Consider the following 26881-nt stretch of genomic DNA (forward strand, 5'->3'; position numbering starts at 1 on the left):
CATTGTTGGGTTTCAGGCACACATACGCAGCGGAAAACAAAAATTTAATGTGATTTAAATGACTTTAAAGCACACAAGTACATGCCCGACAAATTAAAATCAATTAATTGCGTACCTTTGCGCTTCCAGCGAAATTAAAAACAACACACATGCTAAATAATTTAACCGAATTTAAATCAATTAACATGCTCGCGTTTAAACCAATTAACATGCTTGCAAAGATTAAAACGATTACACATAATCACATAAAATCATACGATAGCAAACATGAATTCATAGTTTAAACGTAAAACGAATCGAAACTAGGGTTTCGTGTATTTACCTCTTGAAGCGTGAGGTAGGAGCGTTTAGCAAGTCGAGATTGCTACGGAAACCAATCCGTACAATCGGGGCAGCAGCGGTGCAGCGGCAGCAGCGGCGAATCGGCCACGGCGGCGCGTGAGGTACACGCGCGGTCTTCCGGGGCGGCGCGTGGGGCAGCGTGCGGCTTCGGCTCGTGCGCTGCTCTTCGATTCCTCGATCTTTGATCTTCCTCCTCTCGGATTTCACCTCATATAGTTCGATCTACTAAAACGTGGCACTAGACATGAATTAGTTAGAATAAAACGGAAGAAACGAAAAGAGGAAAAGATTACCAAAGCAATCGGCCAATGGATGGCCGATTCCGGCGAATTTCCGGCGACGGCGCGGTGGTGGCCGCGGGAGGAGTTCGGCCGTGAGAGTGGGGTGAGCGGCTAGGGTTTTGATTAGGTCTTGTGTGTGTGTGCAAGGCCTATAAATCAAGTATTTATAGTCCCTTGCATAAAACCTTAACGGGCTTAAGTTGGACCGGGCCCAACAGCTTAAGCTCGTTAGTTCCTTTACTTGCTCGTCTCTCTCAATTCAATGATCGGAAAATTGCAACAATTACATTTTCGGAATCATTATAATATCCTCGTCATTACGAGTGCCAACTCTCATTTTCCAACTTTCCAAAAGTGGAAACCCTAGTTCAGTGCACTTTCTAAATTTGGAAACTTCCCGATTTAGAAAGTTCACTAATACGTTCGCCTATTCTTTTCCTTTTCTTATTCTCATTCATAATTCCAAATTACGAATGTTGGACTCAATCATATTGACTTCCAATCATGCAAAGATAAACTATTTTATCTCTGACCGTTTATTCAAAGATCTCATGTGCACGAGCAGTGTGACCCTCGATGGTTCAGGTGTAAGCTAGCCGTGGGCCCACAACTCTTTGTGGTCAAAACTCGTCCCTTAGAGTTACGATTAAGATGAAGCTCGTTTCACCTTAATCACCCAACGAATCAAGATTGGCGTCTAGCAACTACGCGTCATGATTCCCTAGATACAAATGAAGTGCCTGCAAGAACCTTCAGATATAGTTAACGTACAGTACGGTCCCTTCGATGCATATGTCCCGATCGAACTAGAGGCATTGGTTCATCGAGACCTCTTTATATGTTCGATGACGGTGCGATCGTTCCAAGTGTTGTAATCCTTACGTGCATGACTTAGAGAATCGAATTCTCTAATCATCACTTAGTCAGCTCTGGCTAGAGACTTAGAATGATTACAAACTTTCAGAACACACAGGACATCCAAGACTATTCTAGCGATCGAATCCCCGACTACAATGCACAGACCTCCCACTAGATTTCGGACTGCACGAACACTGGCCCTTGGGATGGTCCTCGGTGGAACTCAGGGACAGGTCACGATACAGTTGGTCCTCTAGTGAAGTCACGGTGATGTCTAGGTCATAAGGACTAATGGTGTACAACTATACCATAGATATCTCTACTCGATTATTGGGAACCACTTAGAGATTTCTAGGGTGAGGGAGTTCAGTGAACTCGTCAACTTACGAGCACCCACTTATGCATGCCGATATCACAATATCGTATACTGATGAGATGCAGTACACATACACTAAGTGCTAGTCTTAATGGGAAAGGCCGATATCCTCATTAGTGGCGTAACCCTTCGACTAGGAACACGTTTAACAGTTATAATACTTGAGTAAATATCTCACGATCCTAACGATCAATTACTAGTACTTGTAATAACTGTAAGGACTATATCTATGCTTGTGACAAAGGGACAAAGATATAGAATGCCAAGGTGTTTTATCATTAATACGAATAAAGGTTCGTTTATTACAATAATAAATACGAAAGACCACAGCCACATGTTGGCTTGTTGGTCACCTACTCTAACATTATTACGATAGAGTTCTAACGGACTATTGATTTCTGGAAGTAGTGGAGACAACAAAGAGTTATGGGTGATTTAAGAAATATTGGGGGAGCCATGTCACCCCATAACTCCCCATAACTCTATGTTATCTCTACCACTAGCTAAAAGTAATAGTCCATTAGAACCCTATCGGAATAATGTAGCTAATGCATTATCCCATTAGAATTTATAACTACGTTTCAGGGACCTTAAAATTATTCAAGCATACCTCAGAGGTGTGGGTGTAATTTACCTTTTTTTAAAATAGCACACTTGGTCCATTGTGAGTTTAATGGTTGACCGAATGTGAAAGGACAAATATACCCTTCAGTAATAAAAATGTATAAAATAGAAGCCAAATTGAATCCAAAATAAAATAAAGGTAATATTGCAATTTATACTAAATTTCTGAAAATTGAATTAGGGACTTGATTGCAATTTCCCCAAAAACACGGCTCTTCGCCTGCTTCTCCAGCCCTCGGCAGTTGCTCCGCCGCCACATTTACCAAATTGAATTTGCAATCGGAGTGGTGTGAATATGATTTTCAGATTTTTGAGGTGAAAGAAGAGGAGAGGAGAGGGGCATCACGAACTGATGGTAGTGGCGGCTATGGGAGAGCATCAAGGGGAGCTACCGCTGCCCTTGGTTGGAGGCCACTAGAATTAGGGCTGGAGAATTAGAGGGGCAATATCTCAAATCCATTTTCACTCACATGTATCCACGACTGTGCCACACGCAAGTGTACTAGGAGGGTTTTTACTAGTTTATTTATCAAAGAGGGATTTTCGCTATTTTAAGATAACACAGGGATATTTTTTGCAGTTTACTCAGCTTAATATACTCTATTTACATCTTCATGCAATTAAAGGTATATTTGTATCAAATATAATTTTATTAACATATGGTATAATATTGGTCATCAATAAAAAACTAAGGTAGATTAAAAACTAAGGTAAAAACCAATTCATATTGGGCAATTTACAAATAAGTCTATTAATGAGTACTCCATAAAGAGGTCGACCAAAAACTCTTTTACAAAAAAATTCACATATGGTCCAGAGGTTTGTAAAAGACTAAAATAGCCTCTCACATTTTAATATGCTCTAATTTCATCCTTTAATTTAATATAACCTCAATTTGACCCCAAATTTCACAAATTATTCAATCTGATCCAAAACACAATTTTATGGACAATTTCGTCCGTCGCCGCCGTTTTTTCTTCTTCCTAATTGTACATTAGTTTTTTAATCCAACTTGAATCAACTAGATCGGATGTCCGATGACAAAGTTGTGCATGAACGGGTTACATTTTGAATTTTACATAGGGAAAATTGCATATCACCCCCTATAATTTATTTTTTTATTTTCGCACTTTACTCCCTCAAAATTTACTAATAATGAATGCCCACCTTCAAAATGTTATACTTGTTGCACACTGGCCCGATAGCAAAATTCCGATGAATTATTAATCGGAATTGAGTGTTTTTCTTTTTTGCATGTTGCCGCTTTACATGTTATTTGTTGCACGTTGCCCCTTAAAAACACTATTTTTCTACACATTGCCCTTTTAAAATGTTAGTTTTGTTACACAATACCCACTGAAAATTGGCTTTTGGGGCAAAGTGCAACCAAATTAATATTTCTAGGGGGGTTATATATTTTCTAAATTTTTTTAGGGAGGAAAGTGCGAAAATAAGAATTTTGTCCTTTTAGATAATTCACACAGTGTTTATTGATTTATGCATATATTTTTCATCTCACATTCAATTTCATTAATTCAAGTTCAATTAACCAACTCTCGTTAGGAGTGGGTACATATCCCCTCGTAAAGGACTTGAATTTACTAAAAAAAATCAAAAAAAAAAAATCAAGTTCAATTAGAAAGTTAACTCAAAGGCCTATAAATTTTAAATTTTGTCAAATTCAAACTCAAAATCAGGTTTAAAGTCACAACGGTATTATTAAAAGTGCAAGGACATTTATCAATATCTCCACTCATTAACCTAAAACTACTTAATTATTATTGTATAAATAAATATCGCGGTTTGCCCTGCTTCTCAAAACTCTCGAACAGTTGTGACTTGTGAGTTTTCTTTCTTCCTCCAAGCGGCAAGCCCCACTTTGCTCTCAATTAAAAAAAAATCGTCTCGAAACCGCCGGCGACCGCCCTCACTCACCACCTGAAATCTTCCGGCGAGTTTAATCACAGCCCACCAATTGGCCCCTCTTCTGCCGCCGTCGAGCCGCCATGTGAAAGCCTTGCTCCCGTTTTTTTTTTTTTTTTTTTCGTTTTCCAATAGTTTGATTAACCCCGTGGCATCGGACTTCGCCGTGCGTCACCTTCGGCCTTCAGCCCGACCATCGGAGCACAGTTTATCTGTGGACTGTATTCAAAGTTGCTGCTTCCGGAAACTCCAACTTGAAGGCACGAGGTATTTTATTTCTTTAGTCTGTGTTTATGTTCAGCTATTGAGCAATTAGAATCTGTTTCGTGTTGATGGAGATACCTAAACTGGGTACGGTGAAGGGATTAAACTTTACCTTTTCTGCAACCAAACGAGTGCTCTTTTGTTGTTCGATGAAATGCCTAAACGAAGTGCCGCCAATTTAATGAAATGTGATTTAATTATCACAACCAAGAGAGTGCTCTTGTTTTGTTTGATGAAATGCCTGAACGAAGTGCCGCCAATTTAATAAAATGTGATATAATTATCTGTAGCGATTTTTTACCGTGGTATTTTTGGGTTAAACCCCTTGAGTTTGCAACAACTTCAAGTTCATGTTTTGGGTCGGCGACATTGAACTTGTCTATTTGTATTTACCGCTACTAAATTGGATTAAACGAACCACAATTTATCTAACCGGATTCACAAACTCCACACTATTCCATTTATCCCTGTTTTTAATAATAAGATATACAGAGAAATAACCACTATACTTGTTGCTCTTGTTTTTTGTTTGCAGCACCTAATCAATAGCTGGCTAGCTTACGCCTCTTGCTTCGACGTTGGTCCACATTTCAGTAAGCCTTTTTTGCACTCTTGACAAAAATTCCAGAGAAAAATGCCGTCTCTTCAAACAGCATTACCCCCTGAGCTCGCCAACAATGCTATCAGGGTTTGATTTTTATTTTTTTCCTTTAGCAGCTTCTTGTTTTATATCAGGGTTATTATTTTTTCCGTTTACTTTCTGATTTTTAATCGATTTACAGATCCTTTCTTTTATATTCTGGTTATATGCTACTAGGGTTTATGAGCTTTATGCTGGAACCGACTTGGTGTTTTGATTATTCTCTACTTTCATTTGTAATTTTCTTAACAAATTAATTTAAAGAACGAATTCTTATAAACAATTAATTTTGTATCTCTCTTCTACCCCTTCTCAGTCCACTCTTCCTCATTCATCATACCTTTTCAATATGAGCGCATTTCTATGTAGTCATAGGCTTAATTCAGCACAGGATTCTCGAATTTTAACATTTTTTTTTTCTTATTTTTAACATTTCCCCCCCTTTCCCTCATTGCAGCTTTATCGTGAATGCTTGAGACGAGCTAAATATATTGGCCAAAAGGTATGCAGTGCTCTCAGCTTTATTATGTCTTGGTGAAATACATGGAATTTATATATGTATGATTTATGATTGAACTGCTATATGGAATTCGTGATATTTATGATTGGGATAACACACTAGAAAAATTGTTCTTCTAAATCTTGTCCTAACAAATGGCTTGTCGACAGTCGTTGCTGAAACCATAATTTGATGCTCAACTGCATATTTTATATGCACGTCAATCTATGGATCTATTAATGATGTGTATTTGTTTGTAATTAGAATGTGACTAGATTTATGAATTGAAATTTGTATCATCTGATTCTTATGCTTTGTGGAAGATTCTTGAGACGAGAGCTTGAATTGGTTTTGGTGCAATGCATAGCTGTTTGACTGTTTCTCATATTCATAGGCTACAGTTATTAGTTAATCAGGAACAGTAATTTGCTTGTCCGCTAGGGAGAGTACATTATTAGATGCATCCCCACATACAAGTTGTCGTTTTCGTAGCTCTGTTATTCTACTACTATTTGTTCATGCTTCATATGATGGATGTGGTGACAATTTATTCCTGAGATAGTTGAATGAAGTGGCAGGATAAATCATCTCTAATTTTCCATTGGTAAATATTGAATGAACAAAATTAAAATGTCATATTGCTTCTGAAATTTGTTATATTCCTTTTCTTGTTTTCATAGTAAAGCGATTTAGTTCTTCGAGAGTGCTTCAACTTATAAAGAATATAGAGTAATGTAGCTCCTTTGATGTACTACTTGAACACAGAAATACAATACTGAACTTCTTACTGGTATGGTTAGAGAGCAGTTCAAAAAGCACATGCACGAGACAGATCCAGAGAAAATTCAGAATCTCAAGGATGAGTAAGTTCCACTTTGCTGATATATAATTTGATAATTTGCTTATTGGTGAAGAATTACTGCCTTAACCATAAAAACTGGGGAAAAAAATGTCTAGAAAATGTTGTTTTTACTCTCCTTTTTGAGTTTGCTCATTGTTATGTGACAGTGCTGCGAGGGGATTGATAAACCACATGCTATACGAGTCTGAGAACTTGTCTGGGAGAAAATTCAGCAAAAGCTCGTCAACCTAATTCGCATCTCAACTTTGAACGTTCACCTGATAATTAATTAGTGCCCAACCCAAGTTTTGGTATTACAGAAGCTTTTGATGAGACGGATTTCTGTGTTGTTCAACACGAGGCGTGCTCTTGAAACTGGTTTTATGCATAAATTGCGAGAAGGGATTTTTGGCTCTTATTGAATTTGTTATGTGTGGCATCTTTGGGTTCATCGGTGCAGAAACTGTGCTTCTTGCAAAATGGATTTTTACATTCATTAATAAAAAAAATTGAACAATGGGTTTGCTTCTCGTTTTGTCAGTAGAAAATGCTTAAGAAATGGGTACAATTTCAAATGTATTAAAATGAATTTTTTTTTTAATCATATATGCTATCTAATCAATGGGAACAATAATGCCAAGAGTCTGAGCTGACTTATTGAAGTATCGTGGATAATCCACATACTAAAAAATTTCAAGAAACTGCAATTTTTAATAGTGAGAACATAAAATTGAATGACAGGTTTTTAATAATTAAGGGCCTTGTTTTGGCATTTATTTCATTAGCAGTAGGAGTAGGAGTAGGATGAACCAAACCGACCGACAACGATGAGTCAAGAAGACTCAAGAGACTTGAAATGCTGCCAATTTAATAAAATGTGATATAATTATCTGTAGCGATTTTTTACCGTGGTATTTTTGGGTTAAACCCCTTGAGTTTGCAGCAACTTCAAATTCATGTTTTGGGTCGGCGACATTGAACTTGTCTATTTGTATTTACCGCGACTAAATTGGATTAAACGAACCACAACTTATCTAACCGGATTCACAAACTCCACACTATTCCATTTATCCCTGTGTTTAATCATAAGATATACAGAGAAATAACCACTATACTTGTTGCTCTTGTTTTTTGTTTGCAGCACCTAATCAATAGCTGGCTAGCTTACGCCTCTTGCTTCGACGTTTGTCCACATTTCAGTAAGCCTTTTTTGCACTCTTGAGAGTTTTATTGTTTATACTACTAGTATTTCACCCGTGCGATGCACGGGGCATTGAGTTGTAACAAATATTTGATAATAAAAAAGTTCTTGAAATACTAAGATGAATGGTTGATATGCAATAACAAAGTAGTAGAAAAATATTTAATAAAAAACTATTTGGTATGATGTAAGTGATCAATTAAGCCAAAATAAGTGGAAAAGTTAAAAATCGAAGGTTTATTTTCCGTATACAAAGAGTGAATACATCGTTGGTCCCAAACTTGTACAACCATAACGACCAATAAATTCAAATTCTTAATTTGATGCAAACAATTATTGTTATTGCGTTTGATAACAACCGCCCTAACGCATGTATCCAATACAGTGCGAGTAACCTACATATTTTATATAGTGGTCATACGAAATATCTAATAATTACCAAAACAACAACAATATAAATGTTTAATGAAGTAAAATCATTTTACACTAAATTTACCTTGATAAAACATCTTGAGTGGAATCGATAGTAAGTTCATAGTACAATACGAATTACGAATAACCGTACATATAAGTAATAAAAAATTAAAGGTTGTTATTTAATAATGTATACAATTTTACATAGTTACCTTAATATATGCAGAAAAGTTTCCAGGTGTACCATTGTTTGTAACGTTGGTCGTATCGCCAGATTCCTATTTGATAAAAATCTTACATAAGGGTTATTTAATTGAACAGGTTGCACACCAGATTGGGATAAACAAACTCGATAAGATCCAAAAAATGAATTGAAAGAATCACGAATCAGCATGTCATCGGGAATTTCAATTCAAGTACTGTTTTATTAATATCAATCCTAATCATAATCCTCAATTTATTTTATGCTACACCCAATAAAATACACTGGGTAGATCTTTACCATTCATAGGCACATAAACACACAAACACACACATTGGTGTGTGGATCAAAGGTAAAAAAATCACCCGGTATAGTCTTCATCGGCTGTAGCAGAGAAATAACTCATAATCCTCATACTAATGTTAATACTAATAATATTATTACATATATCATATTATAATGCTAACTTTAATATACTAATGTCAATACTAATACTAATATTAATATACCAATAACAATAACAATACCAATACTAATCCCAAAACAAAAACCAACACCAACACCAACACCATTACCATTACCATTACCATTACCAATAACATTATCATTACCGTTACCATTGCCCTTACCATTGCCGTTAAAATTGCCATTACTATTACCATTATCAATACTATTACCATTGCCATTACATGTACCATTATCAATATCAATAAAAATACTAATACCAATATCAATACCAATACTAATACCAATACCAATGTCAATACCAACACAAATACCAATACTAATACCAATATCAATATCAATACTAATACCGATGCCAATACCACTATCAATACTAATACCAATACCAATAGAAATATCAATAACAATAACAATACCATTATCAATACCATTACCAATACCATTACAATTAACATAACCCTTACCATTACTAATAATCGTAATCCTAATCCTAATTGAAATTATAATCATAATCCTAATCGTAATGCTAATGTTAATTATAATAATAATCATAATTCTAATCATAATAATAATGCTAATGCTAATCTTAATCCTAACACTAACTCTAATCATAATTCTAATAATAATAATAATACTGATCCTAATTCTTATCCTAATAAAAATCGAAATATGCTAATGATAACGCTATTCTTAATACCAATCCTAATATGTTAATGCTACTGCTAATCCTAATCCTAATTTTAATCATAATGCTAATACTAATACTAGTACTAATTATAATCATAAAGCTTACCCTAATACTAATATACATACTAATATTAATCATAATATGTCAATGCTAATGCTAATATTAATGCTAGCAGAATACTAATATTAATACTAATACTAATAATAATACTAATACTAATACTAATACTAATACTAATACTAATACTAATACTAATACTAATACTAATACTAATACTAATACTAATACTAATACTAATACTAATACTAATACTAATACCAATACTAATACTAATACCAATATCAATACTAATACCAAATACCAATACTAATACCTATACTAATACTAATACTAATACTAATACTAATACTATTACTATTAGTAATAATAATAGTAATAGTAATACTAACACTAATACTAATACTAATACTAATACTAATACTAATACTAACTAATACTAATACTAATACTAATACTAATAATAATACTAATACTAATAGTTATACTCATATTAATATTGTTACTGATACTAATTCTAATACTGATATTGGTACTAATAATGCTATTGATACTGATAATAATACTAATACTGATACTGGTACTACTACTTATACTAATACTAATATTGATACTGATACTAATACTAATACTGATACTTGTACTGATATTAATATTATTGTTAATACTAATACTAATACTAATACTCATACTAATACTAATACTAATGCTAATAATAATAATACTCATACTGATACTGATATTGGTACTGATATTGGTATTGATACTGATATTGATACTGATATTTATGGTAATATTAATAGTAATATTAAAGGAATACTAATATAATATTAATATTAATACTGATACGCATACTGACACTCATACTAACACTCATACTAATACTGATTCTCATACTAATACTCATATTGTTATTCATACTAATACTGATAATAATAATACTGATATTGGTAATGATAATATAATACTGATATTGATACTGATATTTATACTAATACTGATACTCATACTAATACTGATTCTGAAACCTATATTGATAGTGATGTTAATACTGATATTAATACTAAACTAATATTAATACTGATACTAATACTAATTCTATTACTATTACTAATACTAATATTAATACTATTACTATTACTAATATTAGTACTAATACTAATACTAATACTAATATTTTAATACTATTACTAATACTAATATGTTAATATTGTTAATGTTAATGCTAATGTACTAATGCTAATACCAATTTTAATGTTAATTCTAATCTGGATATGCTAATCATTATGCTAATGCTAATTATAATTTTAATCCTAATATTATCCAAATCACTATCATATTCCTAATCCTATTCATAACATTAATCATAAATCTAATGGTAATCCTAATCCTATTCCTAACACTAATCATAATTCTAATCACAACCCTGATAATTTTAATACTAATAATGCTAATGGTAATGGTAATGTTAGTTATAATTCTATTTCTAATCTTAATTCTAATCATAATATTAATCCTAATGCTAATCATAAATCTTAATACTCATACATGTCACTAATTGTAGTACTAATCATAAGCATAATTTTAATTCTAATTCTAATACTAATATAAATCATAATCATAATCCTAATATTAAATCTAATACTATATTAATCCTAATTATAATTCAAATCCTAATCCTAGTATTAATACTAATACTAATTCAAAGAATATTAAGTATAATCCTAATAATAATCACAATCCTAATTCTGTTTTTGCATCATTTTTTTTTTGCAATGATCTATTATTTTGTATCAAAAATAATTTTATTAAATCACGCGACCTTTATATCAATCCTTATGCATGGTAGCTGAAGCATCAAAAAATACATATTAAATATATTAGAAATTAATATTTAATTATATTATCAAAATGACATTAAAATTATTTAAAATATTATAAGAATATAAGAAAACGTTAAGACGTAAAAAGAACAATAATCATTGTTAATAGGATAAATTATGAAAATCCTCTTGAACTTAGGCTAAAGTATGAAAAACACCCCCACTTATCATAATTACCAAAATCCCCCTGATGTTTGTTTTTGTCTTACAGGAGCCCCTTATGGTGTGAGTTTTTACGGCATATTTTTCATTCCATGTAATATCCCAAAAAATGTGGATTCTACTCTTGCCGTCGTGAAATTTATTTTATCCTACTTTTTAAATACAAAAATTATCCTCAAGGGAGGTAATGGTAATACTTAAAAGTTCTGAATAAGAAGAATAAATATTTCGTGTAAAGTCCCCTGAGGGTAATTTTTGCATTTAAAAAGTACCATAAAGAAATGTCGCGTGTGCATGGTAGAATCGGCATTTTTCAGGGAATATTCCACGTAATAAAAAAAATCCATGTAAAATCATATCATTAGGGGGTCGATGTAAGACGAAAACAAACATCCGGGGAATTTTGGTAATTACGAATATGTGGGGTGTTTTTCTTAATTTAGCCTAAGTTCAGGGGATTTTTGTAATTTATCCTTGTTATTATACAACTTAAATTGATTTACACGTATGATCATATGTTAGAAACTAACATAAAGGAAAGGCTGATGCTAATGAAAATAGATCAAATTTCAAGTAAGCAAAAGTCATTATCAAATGCTTATAAAAATAATAAATGGAAAAATAAAAATTAATTGGATTTTTGTGTAAGTCAGTCGAATATATTGTGATTTCAAAAAAGAAAATTAGAGATATAGAATAGATATTAGATTCTTATAAACTCATCTAAAAAAAAAGATTCTTATAAACCTTATAAAATATATACTTTTATTTTATAAATATTTAAAAAATGGAAATTAAGAAAATAAATATATCTTAATATATTTGATGGGGAATTAGAAAACTTAAGAATATTTCACTAATTTAGATAAATAACTTGTAAGTTAGACAAAAGAATTCATGCATTATGATATGAAAATATAGTGAGATATATACGGTGTTATAATATTTAATAATCAATTATTTACGCTATAATGTCCTACATTAATATTTTTATTTTCATATGGTTTAATTTAAAATTTTAATTTTAAAAATTAGTCAGAATATTAGTAGCTAAACATAATTATTTTGCCATGATAGGTTGTATATATCTTTACCAACAGTATAATGGATCATAGCAAATTTCGTATAAATTCGATTTGGTACCAATATCGTACCAAATGAAATGATAACCATTAATTTGGTATTTGTTCGATAAAATTTTGTTGGTATACTATGATACTTGATATTTGATAATTTGTTTCCATCCATAGCCACAATATTGCATCAAAACATTCTCAATTGGAAAAGACACACACATACTTATGCAATTACTTCTCATATAATTGTAGTCTTTTATGTAATATATAAATATCTTATTGAGTTTGTAACTAAAAATGGATCATAAAAACTACTGATTTGCCGATTGATATTGTATTTGTTAATGTTAATTATTTAAAAAGAGCACCTCGAGTGGGGTTTAAATGGACTATCAAAACCTTTAATCGCCATTTTGATACTAAAAAATAGTAATTTTTAATTCCAATAGAGTTATGAAATGATGATTGTATTTTAATATTTCATCTTTCGAATTGTAAAAATACATCATGCAGAATAAAATATCAAACATGAGTTATGAATTTAACCATCTCAGTGTCCATTTAGAAAATGACATGTGGCAATTAGATATACAAATCAATTTAATTATTTTTAATTAACAACAATATAATATATACATATGGTTGGAGCAAATACATTTAGATAAATATCAAAATAAAGTATTAATATCGCATAAATATTAGCAAACTCATTTTGATAGTTTTGGGTTGGAGTTACTCTAGATGTGTACTTAATTATATTTATCAGAGTGAAATAATCATTAGTGAAATACAATATATAGTATATACGATCATTATACATTTTAAATAAAACAATTGATATTCTTAATCTTTTTTCTTTGAAAGATATATTACTAATCTTTGGTATTAAATAAGGTGAATAAACGAATAATACCAAAGATTTAGAATAACATTATTATATTTTGAAATATATAAAATCAATTCATATTCTTTTTTATCAATTGATTAAACTTAACTTATGTTATTCAATTTAATAGTATAATCATAAGAAAGTGTGTGTGTTAATTAGTATATAATTAAAAAAGTTAAATCAATCATAATTTTTTGTCACTCGATTCAGTGAAAAAAAAAAGTTAAAACAATAACATGAAATTCAAGTAGTATAATTTTCAAAATGGTAAATAATTGACAGCATGTTAGTGTACACATGACAGACAAAAAAAAATAGTGCCAATTTTCGCATTATAGTATGGTCATGTTCATGTAAAATGTATAATATCAAATGATTTATTCCGCAATATCTTTTTTAATATAAATCCAAGTTTATGAATTCAAATAAAAAAAATTATGTAACACCACCGGTTAAGGAATTATAATAAGGGAAGATTTGAAATTGCATTTAACTAAATTCAAATAAAATTAATTATTATTAAAATTAAATTAAATTAAAAAATAAATCTATTTAGAGTTTCCAAGGAAGTTGATATATTTAGAGCATTTTATAAATGATAGGATATAAATATATTAATAAAATAATTAAATATATTTAATTATCTTTAATTTTAGAAAATGGTGACATGTTTTTTGAAGATTTATTTTCACCAATCAATTTGCCACATGGGATGAAATTGAATACATGTCACCAATTGAAATTGCCAAAGGTCAAGCAATTGTGGATGAAATTCAATTTTTATATATTATATAACATAAGTTACATTAGATCTTATTATATAATGAAATATTACAATAAAACATAAACATGACGAAAAAATAAACATCCGTTGAACAAACTAAATGAATTTTTGTACAAACAACATCACACAATTGTTATATAAATTATGGAAGGAAAAGAAAAAAAGAACACCTGACCATGTGCAGCATGAATTTTCATGTGAAAGTAAAAAAACACTATGTGGAGAAAGGATGCTATGGAATGGGTGAGAAGGGAGGGTATTATACTTAGTTCTCCGTCACCCATTTTCTAACCAAATCACGTAAAAGTTATGCTTTTTTTATATATAAAAATCCATCAAATATTTTCACCAATTGCAATGAAAGATCTACCAATTGAATAATTTGATAATAAAAGTTTATGAGAATTTCTTTTGTATATCACATGAGAAAATAAAAATTTAAGTAAATTAAAGAGACATTTTTTTTTTTTTGCCTTTTTTCGCTCGAAATTAGGTTGTACTCAATTAGAATAAATGATATTCTAATTTTGTATAATGTATCTCGAAAAACAAAATCACCAAAAAGATGACCATTCCCTCATAAAATTTTAAAAAGAATATTATAGTAGTGTGCAGTGTGAATGATATATTGTGGTTTGAGGGTGAAAAATACTAAAATATTTTTTAGGGTGCAAAATGCCAAAAGACTAAATTTAAAAACAATTGCCAACTAACATATTACGGTAGTTAACATGAAGCATATTATAATGAATATGTATCTAAAACATAAATTTATAAAAATAATATTCGAAAATCCGCAAAAAAAATGACTATATTTTCAAAAACCAAAAAAACTCACTCGATTTGATTAAAAGTCAATATCGTTGAAACGTTTATATCAATTTACAAAAGTATTCTACCTTATTAACATATACTAACACTGCATTCTAAAACACAAACAAATCTAGCGATGGAGAAGAACAAAGTGTAACCATAAAGTGTCTCCTTAAATGAGTAAGAAAAATAAATAGAAAACAATAGAAGAAGATTTAATAGCAAGCGTCGTGCGCTCTCTCTCATCTCTTGCATGTGAAATCTTTAATTTTGTTGATAAATTTGATCAACATGTTCCTTCTATTATAACCAAAATAAAATAATTATATTGGTATTTATAACGGAACATTTCGAGAAAAAAATAATAAAAAAATAATAATATGTATCTAACGAACTAAAATAATAATTACACAAAAATAAACGTAAATCCCATAATTGAATACAAATATGAAAAAAAAAAATTGTGTTAACTCTATAGTGTTTTCGTGTGATTCCAAAAAGTAGGGTGTAGAGTATGAATGTGATTGAATGTGTTAGGATTGAGGGTTTTTATACTAATTTTCGGAGAATAAAAAAGTAAAAAAAAATGTTATGAAGGAAAGAGAGATTTAATGGCATATATTTAGAAGATAATTGAGGAAATTAATTTAAATTACACTTAGTGAATAATGACTAATTGACAAAATAATCAATTCATGTGATATACATTCTGAAAATAAACTTTCGGAGATTTGATTGTAAAAAAGATTTGATTTTGATATTTATAATATATAAGATATAAATAACATTATAAAAAAAATGAGGATAATTAATTTTAAATTAAGCATTCATTTCATTATTACAATTTACAAAAATTAGGTATTAATACATAAATATTCATTGATGTTGATTTTGTAAGGAAATATTTTTAATGTTTAGTAATTATGGAAATGTGCGTTGAAGAGCTTACTAAATATTTAAAACCAATGTAAATTGATTTGATTCAAATTATCTGTAGAAATAATTGACACCACTTATTACACAAATCCGGATAATTTATGTTATTTTGGGTTGAGTTTTCAATTTTATTTTGAAATTGTAGGATTTTTAATCCGGAAATATAGTTAAAAAAAATCAAATTCTATAATGGGCGGCAATCTATAAATCGGAGTTAATGACAATTATTAGTTAAGCACATTCTATGAAAATCAAAATTGAATATTTTACATATTAAATTAATATGATAAATATTTTAATTGATATTAATTGATTACGATTAAAGTTGATACCATGGAATATGAAAAAGATTTTAAATATATTTGGTAAATTGTTATGACATAAGGTATTATTTCCATGTTAAAATACCAATTAATGATCCGGATAATATTTTTGGCAAGTTTAGCCTAATCATCAATTAATGATGATAAATAAAAATGGAAGATATCAAAGTAATAAATAATGACATGTGTAAAATGAGTAGGATGCCATGTAGATTCACACGTGTCAATGACATGGATGCCAAATGTCGGATTTCTAAGGTATGAGGGTTTCAATTTATATATTATATAGATGCTAATGCCGAATTAGCTGATTAAACTGCAGTTATCTGTTGAAAATTAGGAATGATCGTATTAATTTAAATATAGATTGTTCGAGGGGAGTGCATTGAGTACTGATGTCATGCTAACAGTTTATCATGTGCAGTGAAAAACTTGAACAACTCCAATTTGAAGAAGGCAGCAATCACTCCATTGAACATTTCTTGCTGGAGAAGGTACAGTGGCAGCACGAGTGGTCTTTCACCCGAAAGCTACCGTAGTCAAAGTCACCATATCCTTCAAAATAGCGGACTTCAGCACCATTTCAAGAATTGGCAAAACTTGAGAAAGCATAAACTAACAGCAAGTACTTTTGCCCTAGCAGTTGGTTTTTGGCCACGTGGACGGACCAAATTATGGCTGGAGAAGATCGGAACAAACGAACCCTTCTCTGGCAACCTAGCTACATGTTGGAGCAACATTAACGAAGAGGAAGCACTCAAAAGATATATACAAATGTATGAAGATTACGGAAATAGGTTGTTATTTATATCAAAACCCGAATTTCAGGTCTATGGGAAGAACAACCCTGAAGATAATTGGCTCGCAGCTTCACCTGACAGAGCTATCGACGGATCTAAAGACAAAACTGATTTTTTTTGGGATCGAACATAGCCTTCCCATGGAAACGAGTGCCTCTGCATTACATCCCCCAAGCTCAGGGTTTGATGGAAATACTCGACCGTGATTGGATGGACATGTATTGCTACACGGTTAACGGGAGTAGTTTGTTTAGGTTATACCGAAATCAAGAGTATTGGAAAATCTTGAAGATAGCGTTGTCTGATTTCTGGTGGAACCATGTCCAGGCAGCAAAGGAGATAATCAGTACAAGGGTGATTACCAATCCGCTTACCGAACTAAGTTGTCTAAGGCCAACCCCTAAGCACGAACTTCATCAGTGCATTGTGCATGCAAGCAAGCTGCTTTTCTATGGGGAATTCAAGACCAAGATATAATTACAGCAGAAGAGCTATATGATGGAGGGCCTTGATAATACACAGCAGATTCAAAGCAATATATATATACTTACATGTTTGTTTTACATACATGGTTAGTGTCAACTCTATTTAGGTTCAGTGTTGCTCTTTCGGGTTTCGGGCTTCTTGGCTGCTAAATGTAAATTCTTTTTTATAGGAATTAGGCATCGAGGATATAGGATACGCACGGCATAGATACGTATTGGAAAGTCGAGGAGAATTTTTGAATTCCGGAAAAAGATTCGATCTTGGAGCAATGTTTTTCATTCTGAATTCATTTCCGATTTCCGATTTTTTTTATTGGAATAGTGTACTATTTATAGAGTTCTTAATTTCAATTCCAAGAGCTGGGATTTTTTTTTGTTCGAAAATTGTATTTATAACATTAGGAATATTGTGTATTTTATAATATGCCTGAGGCGGCCGTTATATGCAAGTCCATTTTTTTATTAGTTCAAAACCACATAAAGGAGTTTATTAGTTCAAGCCCATAAAATAATCTAATTTTATTACATCAAGACCAAAGATGACAAATAGACATTTATCCACAAATAATACTCAAATACAAATAAATCTTATTTTTAATTTGTTCAAGACCAAAAAAAAAAAAAAAAAAAAAAAAAAAAACAAAAAAGAAATATCACGACGGCTAAATATTAATCTATGCTAAATATGTATGAACGAACATTAATCTATGCTTATTTCTTGTTGGGTTGCAATGATTTGGCCGATTTTGGAAAAAAAAATTGAGATTGAAATTGGTTTTTTTTATTTTTTTCGTTGGTTTCCCAAATCGGTTTATCCAGACCGATTTTGTACACGAAAATCGGCGTCATAATACCGATTTTTGTTAACCAAATCGGCGACACAACGTCGACTTTACAAGTCAAAATCGGCGTTCTAATGTCGATTATTGAGTACAAAATCGGTTTTCGAATACCGATATTTTTTGAATTTTTTTTTTAAAATAATACATTATATATTTGGTTAATTGATATTTTTTAAATATTTGAAACAAAAATGTTTATCACCATTCGGTGGCGTCTACCACTCCTTTAACTCAATCGAGTAGAGCTTTTCGTATCTCAATTATTTATTCGTTAGATAATTCATTTGAATAATCCTCCATCAATTCCCTAGGTTGATGTACGAAAGTATGAGAAAACGGTCTTAAAAAACACAGATAATAAAATCGGTATTTAAAAACCGAATTTTGTAGTACAAGTCGGCATGACAATACCGATAATAAAAAAACAAATCGGTGTTGTCATGCCGATTTTTAATACAAAAATCGGTTTTTAAGTACCGATTTTTATTAAAATAATCGGAATGTGGTTACCGACTTTAGTAATAAAAATCGGTATTTGCAGACCGATTTTTGGTATCGTCGAATTTTTTTCCCAAAAAAAAAACGACCCAAAAGCAAAAATAAATGGTTAAAACATATTTCATTGTGTTCTCCACCTTCGTAAACCACCATATCATTGTTTTCTGGTTCCATCGTGAATGTTTGGTATGCATTTGATAATTTTGGTGTGTAGGATTTCTTGGTGGATTTCTTGATATTTATAAACCCTAAAATCCGTAGAGGACCCCTCTTTCGAAGATTCAAACCCAGAATTAATTCCGGGTTCCCCAGAATTAATTCGAGGCCAAAGTCGTCCGCCTGAGAGAAGAAATGTACCTCGTCGACGCCGGAATCGGCCGCCCCAGAATCGCCAACAAGCAGGAGCTCATCAAACCACCCAAATCCAGCCGGGTCGGGTTCCTCACCCCGTCGAACCGGGAGACGCCGTCGTGCTCCAGCGCTGCTTCGTCTATCTGGTCACCGGCGATCCCCGGACCAAGCAGCAGGCCGCCACCAGGTTCGACGAACGACGCCGCCGCGTCCGGCGGCGAGCAGAGGTTCAGGAAACAGCGCGCGTGGGTGGAGCTGAAGAACACGTGGAGGTCCAATTCGAAAGTGAGAGGAGGGTACGCCGTAGCTGTAGCCGGCCAAATTGCGTTTCTTCCTGCTCGGCCCAGTGATCGGTTTATTATCGAGAGCATCACCCCCAAGAATTTTGTTGTTGCCAAAGCTTAACAAGTGATGATTTTTCGGTTAGATTTTCTATTAAAATCCTCTTCTTTTATTTTTTACATTCGAATTTGTGTTGTTTCGATTTGATTTCCTTCTGTTGATATTGATTTGGAGTTGATTTTTAGAAAATAAAAATAAAAATGCTGGCCAAGGGTGTTTGTAGTTGATCTTTGTTCGTATCCGAAATGAAGCTAAATAAGTTGGAAACAAATCGTCGTTTTTTTATGCATACAAATGTTGCTTATATGATTATCCATTATTGATATTATGCTGTGTTTAGCTCCAGTGTCTTGATTTTTTTTTTTTTTTAACTATTTCAAGAACTATGGTGAGGAATCTTTCGATTATTTTAATGGAGTGGAATATACCTAAGTTGAGGAAAGATGGCAACTTCCTGAAAAAAATCGGATTGCTTAGTATCTACGGAAGAAGTGAAGAAGATTGCTGCAAGATTCTTGCTCATAATTACCCATATCAGCATATACAGCGAAATTAATACAGTCGGGACTAGAGAAATTCTATTAATTTAGCAAATTATTAAATTTATCGAGTTAATAATTTAACACGCGGAGTCGGGACCGAGAGAAACTATTATTTAATCAAGGTTATTAATTTATCGTGGTTCTACTGCATATATATAAACACATGTTGTAGATTTACACACAATCGCATACATACACATGTGGATAGGTGTGAAATATATGTTGAATGTTTACATATGCGGTAGGCTTACACGTGGTGACGTTCACGAATAAACCAACGTATAGTGATGCTTGCTAATAATCACGTATTAACGAAGTTTAAGGTTGTTGAGATGTTTGTAGAAAGCGAATTTCTTCTTCCTTGATACATATTTTGCTAATCTTCTTTAACTTCGTCTTGTAATTTTCATGTGCCACATTATTGGGTTTTTCGTCTGCATTGACTTGAGATTGAAATTACTCGGACCACCATTGTAGTTTGCTATGTAAATATCATGCCGGTTTTCTTGCATATTTTTTCCCTTTTTCTTTCGAATCTCTTCTCTCGAATAGAAGCTAAATGTTGTTATGGGTCATGCCTTAAAAACGTGTATATGCGTATCATTTTGCCAAATCAACATAATGACATTATACACTTGTTCTTTGTGCTGTGGATGTCGAAAATCCTCGTTTATATACATCTTAGTACTACGTTCCTATGGATTGATGACAATCAGACAAATGGTTGAAGAAAATTTTCAAAATTGCATTTTATAAGAAATGGAGAAACAAATCATAAAACTAGGGAAATTTCGGAAATTATTAATATTAGTAATAAATTTAAAATAAATACAAATATGCGGTTAGAGTTTCTTAGTTGTGCCTTTTTTTTTTACGTTTATATATAAAGATTACGTATCTCGTTGCAAATCCATTCAATTTTGTTGCAAGGTTCCTGGCTGTAGTTACTCACATCAAATTGTTTATTTTCTTTATTTCTCTTGCTTTATTTATTTTTCTTTATTTCTTTTTCAGTAAACCGTTATATATTGGCTTCATGAATCCATATCCATTACATGGGAGACAAGAAGACCAACATTACATCAAATTAGTGGTCCACATCGAAAAATTAAGATAATGTATTTTTTGAGAAAAAAAGAAGATATTGGAGAACAAGTAATATTTATGATCTGGATATTTTAGACTATAATGATTATGATGTTTCACTATATTTTACACAAGGGAAAAGTAGATATGTGACTGAGGTAAACATTGGCTATATGGACTCGGCCAAATTTCTCACACCACTTTACTATTTTACATATTCTCAATTATGCCCTTCAACTACTCACTCCAACAATTTAGAGAGGAAAAAAAAAGTCAAATATCGTTCCTCTTTCTCTCTCCGCTGCTGTAGTTATCGAAGTCTGCCGGCACCGCCTTCGACCTTCCGCTAGATGACGAGAAGCTCGTGAAACGCATCGTAGTCTCTGGAATTGGGGCTCGCCGACTGCTATAAGGCTGCGAAAATCCACCGAGAGGCGGTGCACGGCTGAGTGGGTTTGCGTTTGGAAGGGTTCGATTACGACTCCTTTAGGGGCTTTGCTGCGAGGTGTTGTGTGGTTTATGTGCAGATTCTGATGGGAATAGTGTGTCTTTACAGCGATGGAAGTGGCGACGACGGCAAAATGTTGGGTGTCTTTTATCTGTCTTTTCATCGGTTTTCTTTCCTTACCTTGCCATAAATCGGATGGCTGCGGACAATGCAATAAATCGGATGGCCGTGTCTTTTCATCGGTTTTCTTTCCTTACCTTGCCATAAATTGGATGGCTGCGGACAATGCAATAAATCGGATGGCCGCAATTGTCACGCATATCGGAGCGGGCTAGAACGAATTGGAACAACATGAATCGACTAATTTACTTCTCCAGCTCTCAAACTCTCAAACGATGATTTAAAGAGATCTCAAACTAGGGTTTTCACTTTTAATTAAAAGTTTAAAAAAATTAAATGTAGTTTGATTTGGGGCTAGGAAACGACATTTTCAAAATTTACAATCTAGTCCTAATTGTTTTTTATTTCTTTTAAAGTAAAAAGATAATTTCAAAACCTACAATTTCACCCATAATTCTTATTCTCTCAACATTTATAGAATTGTTCCAAAATTAGAAATTAATAGTAAAAACTTATTCTAATTTTTTTGCATTTTAATTCCGTTCAATGTTCCGGCGAACCATGATTCTTTAACAATCCCGAATTAATTCCAGAAAGGAAAAAATACAATCAACCAAAATCAGTACATTACAATTTGTTATTCTCTTAATTTACATCAACAACTCCATTTCCCATCACAAATCAAACCCACAATACTACAAATTACAAAAACACCACAAAAAGAAAAAAAAAGCGCTAACTAATTAATTACTGTTTTTGGCTCATATATTAAAAAAAAAATTATCTAGAAGATGTGTTGAAGAAGAAGATACGATTGAAGATCCTGGAACAAGCGGATCTAAGACGAGGGTACACCCTAAGAGTGTGCGCACTGGATTCCTTCCACACATCTTCAATTATCTCCACAAACAGATTCAAGCTTCTTATCGGTGGTATGTACAGAGTCAACGGCACCGCCGAAAAGGCCACCGCGAAGAACAAGTGCAGCATCTCTCTTATCAATCAATCAATTATTGCAAACCCAAAAAAATCTGAGAAAATATTTTTATTGTGGATTTGGTGGAAGAATTGAAGGTTTGAATTATTTGGGATTTTTTTTTATTTTTTTTTGAATAAAATATAATACAAGGTGGGGAACTATGAAGTATTTATTTTATTATTAATTAATTAATTAATTATTAAAGAGAGGAAATTATGAAGATAGTAGAATTAGAGGCCACGATATTGCGTGGGAAGTCAGCTACTTGTAATTTCTGGGAGTCCGCAGAATTAGTGACCGTTCATCTTCCCCTTTGGTGCCACCTAATGTTTTTTCTAGAATGTTCCTATCTTTATTGTGTTTAGTTTTTTTTCCCCTTTTAAATTTACACTTATAAATGATTAAAACAAGACTCACAAAAGTATGAATGACAATTTGCCCCGCCCTGCCCCGACCTGAAATTTCACTCGATGGTTATCCACGAGTACTCATGGGAATTTTATGGATGGTTTCGGAGATCTCAGTTCATCTAATTTTGAAAAGAATGAGGATTTGGAATTCTAGAGCGAGGCAGGACGTGGATTGCAAGACTCGCCCCATTGCCATCCCTACTCGAAAGATTGAAGTTATTAATAATAGCAGAGCTAGCATAGAACAATGGGATTTGGTTTTCATTGATTAAAAAAAAGGGAAAATCAATATTTCAATAGAGGTGTCAATGGAGTCATGTTCGAATTCACTAACAACATTTTTTAAATTGAATTTATTACAGATGAGTTATACACATAAATAAAGGTTTAACGAGAAATATATGTATGAGTTTGATTTATGAATTACAAACATGGATAAGAAAAACATATTATTTGAATAACGTAATTCATAAACATAAAAAAACATTGAAAATCACTATTCAAGATTAAGGATAAATTTTTTATACACAGATAGAACTTATTACAACTTATTCCTCAATTTTTTTAGCTGGATATAGTTGGATCTGTGACATCTCATATTGGTAGGCTAGACTTGACACACGAAGATTTTGATATTCGCTAGATTAACTTAGGTCATTATCAAGTGTGAGGTAAATCGAACTTTAGGGTCACATAGTGATGTGATTGATAGTACTCTACCTTTAGGCTTGTGTAATCGGGATAGATTAACTACGGGTTATATTAGCGCTATTGGACCTAAAGCCCATTAAAGAAAAATAAGTTTTCTCGATTGTCTGCTAGAGGATGGTGGAATTCGATAAAATTAGTAGGAGAACAATTAAAACATAAAAGTCCAAAATTTTAATTGTAACGATTATTACGAACTAAACTCTAATTATTGTCTTCTTAAAATTTTCTCAGCAACAATGTCCAAAAATCCCTTTTCCTCTATCCTCGACCAAAAACAAACTCACTGGTCCAAACTATTTGGATTGGCTTCGCAATCTGAAACTTGTGCTCCAAGTCGAGGAGCGTCTCTATGTGCTCAATGAACGTCCCCCCGCTGCTCTCCCTGCGACTGCTACTGCTGACGAGACTGCCACTTTCGAGGCATGGAAGAAGGACGACCTCCATGCGAGGTGCTACATGCTAGCATCCATGGTGCCAGAGCTCGCGAGGAAGTATGAGTCTCACGTACATGCTTACGATATCAAGCATCATCTTGAAAGCATGTACAGTGAGAATACTAGGGCATCGAGGTACTCAGCTACCAAGGAGTTGATCACCATGAGGCTGCGTGAAGGGGCTTCGGTCCACGAGCACGGTCTCAAGATGATCACTCTCCTTGAGAAGTTGGTGAGCCTTGATGTCACCCTCCCGGCCGAGCTCTCGGTGGATTTGATCCTACTGTTCCTTCCTAGTTCCTATGAATCGTTCATAGTGAACTTCAACATGAACAAGCTCGATCCACCATTGGATGAGTTGTTAAACATGTTGGTCAGCTATGAGTCCACGATCAAGAAGGAGAAATCTGTTCTCCTAGTTGCTCCTTCTGCAAAGAAAGTTTCTTTACAGAAGAAAAGGAAATAAAGGAGTTTCGGCCCGAGCAAGAAACTTGAGAAGGGCGAGTCGAGCGGAGTGAAGAATGACAAGGTCACCAAACAAGTTGATGACGCTTGCCATCATTGTGGAAAGAAGGGCCATTGGCGACGCAACTGCAAGGCTTACCTCGATCAGAAACGTTCTGAAAAGGGTACGTATTTAATAGAAGTTAATTTGTCCGTTAAATCTTCTTCTTGGGTATTGGATACTGGTTGTGGCTCACATCTTTGTAATGATTTGCAGCTCATGACAAGAAGTAGGAGGCTTAATGTGGGTGAGACCTACCTAAGAATGGGCAACGGAACAAGGGTTGCTGCTGAAGCCATTGGGACAATTTATCTTTCTGTTTTGGATTCTAGTTTTTCCATTGTTTTGAACAATTGTTTATTTGTTTCGTCACTTATTCGAAACCTTATTTCTATTCCTGTTTTGGATAATGAAGGTTTTACTTTTGTTTTTGGAAATTCGATTTGCATTATACAAAAGGATCAAAATATGATTTGTAAGGGACAACTTATAAACAACTTATATGAACTAAATCCAAATGAAATACCTATTAACGTTATATCAGCAAAACGAAAAGATATAAGTCTTAACCCCACACAACTTTGGCACGCTCGACTGGGTCACATTTCCTTGAGAAGGATGAACAAGTTTGTAAGTGAAGGAATGTTCTCCTTGGAGGACGTGAAATCACTTCAAACTTGTGTGTCCTGCCTTAAAGGAAAAATGACCAAGACTCCCTTCAAAGGGAAGATGGAACGAGCCGAGGGTCTTTTGGATTTGATCCATTCAGACGTGTGTGGTCCACTAAGCGTTAGTGCTAGGGGTGGTTTTAACTACTTCGTTACCTTTACCGATGATTATTCTAGGTATGGTTTCGTGTACTTGATGAAGTATAAATCTGAAACTTTTGAAAAGTTCAAAGATTTTAGACACCAAGTAGAAAACCAACTCGGTAGACGTATTAAGAAACTACGATCCGATCGTGGTGGTGAATAGTTAAGTACTGAGTTTATAGACTATCTTAAAGAGAATGGGATTTTGTCTCAATGGACTCCTCCTGGAACTCCTCAACTTAATGGAGTTTCCGAACGTCGGAATCGAACACTGTTAGACATGGTTCGATCTATGATGGGGTTCACCGAGCTACCGGCATACCTGTGGGGTCATGCACTCCTAACTGTCGTGTATTTGCTGAATAGGGTTAATACCAAAGCAGTTAACTCCACACCTTATGAACTTTGGCACTCCAAGAAACCCACGTTTAAACATATTAGGATATGGAGTTGTCCCGCTTACGTGAAGCGGATAGTGGGAGATAAGTTGGATAGAAAATCCGACTTATGCTATTTTGTGGGGTATCCCGAGGATTCCATGGGATACGAATTCTACTATGTTTCCGAGGAAAAGGTGTTCGTCTCGTGAAATGCCGTGTTCCTTGAGAAGGAATTTCTATCGGATAGAAAGGGCAGTGTAGTTGATCTCGAAGAAGTTCGAGAACCACAATCTGAAGTTCAAGCACAACAATCAGAAAATGAACCAATTCAACAAACCACTAATATACCTCCTGAACCGTCGCTGCGTAGATCCGAAAGAGTTCGGAGAGCGCCCGATAGGTTATTCCTCGTTGATGAAGTTGACCAAGGATGTGATCCCAGAACTTTCAACGAAGCTGTATCGGATACAAACAAGGGACATTGGCTAAATGCCATGAAATCCGAAATGGACTCTATGTACTCCAACAAGGTATGGACCTTGGTAGATCCACCCGAGGGAATCGTTCCCATAGGCTGCAAGTGGATCTGTAAGAA

General features: G+C 33.1%; 2 protein-coding genes and 1 pseudogene across 3 annotated transcripts; 2 read left to right on the forward strand and 1 right to left on the reverse strand.

The window, feature by feature from the left end:
- Positions 1–5206: 5206 nt before the first annotated feature.
- On the forward strand, positions 5207–18190 carry LOC105976341 (uncharacterized; annotated as a pseudogene). The gene is made up of 2 exons (XR_016034919.1): positions 5207–5261; positions 16966–18190. The product of XR_016034919.1 is annotated as an uncharacterized LOC105976341 (transcript).
- Positions 5213–7165, forward strand: LOC105976375 (uncharacterized). The gene is made up of 4 exons (XM_088826908.1): positions 5213–5356; positions 5766–5810; positions 6573–6670; positions 6816–7165. Exons 1-4 carry the CDS (start codon positions 5303–5305, stop codon positions 6898–6900), a joined length of 282 nt encoding a protein of 93 aa, XP_088683034.1. The 5' UTR covers positions 5213–5302; the 3' UTR covers positions 6901–7165.
- Positions 18191–22664: 4474 nt separating the features above from the next.
- LOC148772272 (uncharacterized) lies at positions 22665–23260 on the reverse strand. The gene has a single exon (XM_088826912.1). The coding sequence runs from the start codon at positions 23043–23045 to the stop codon at positions 22836–22838; it is 210 nt and encodes a 69-aa protein (XP_088683038.1). The 5' UTR covers positions 23046–23260; the 3' UTR covers positions 22665–22835.
- Positions 23261–26881: the final 3621 nt, after the last annotated feature.

This window comes from Erythranthe guttata, chromosome 2 (assembly GCF_056151865.1).
Source record: "Erythranthe guttata isolate IM_541 chromosome 2, IM_541, whole genome shotgun sequence".
Lineage (NCBI taxonomy): Eukaryota > Viridiplantae > Streptophyta > Magnoliopsida > Lamiales > Phrymaceae > Erythranthe > Erythranthe guttata.

Bases quoted from the DNA above. Each gene is read 5' to 3' on its own strand.
- LOC105976375 (XM_088826908.1), top strand. From the start codon at position 5,303: ATGCCGTCTCTTCAAACAGCATTACCCCCTGAGCTCGCCAACAATGCT. The intron at 5,357-5,765 runs GTTTGATTTTTA...CCCTCATTGCAG, and splicing joins TCGCCAACAATGCTATCAGG to CTTTATCGTGAATGCTTGAG. The intron at 6,671-6,815 runs GTAAGTTCCACT...GTTATGTGACAG, and splicing joins ATTCAGAATCTCAAGGATGA to TGCTGCGAGGGGATTGATAA.
- LOC148772272 (XM_088826912.1), bottom strand. From the start codon at position 23,045: ATGCTGCACTTGTTCTTCGCGGTGGCCTTTTCGGCGGTGCCGTTGACT.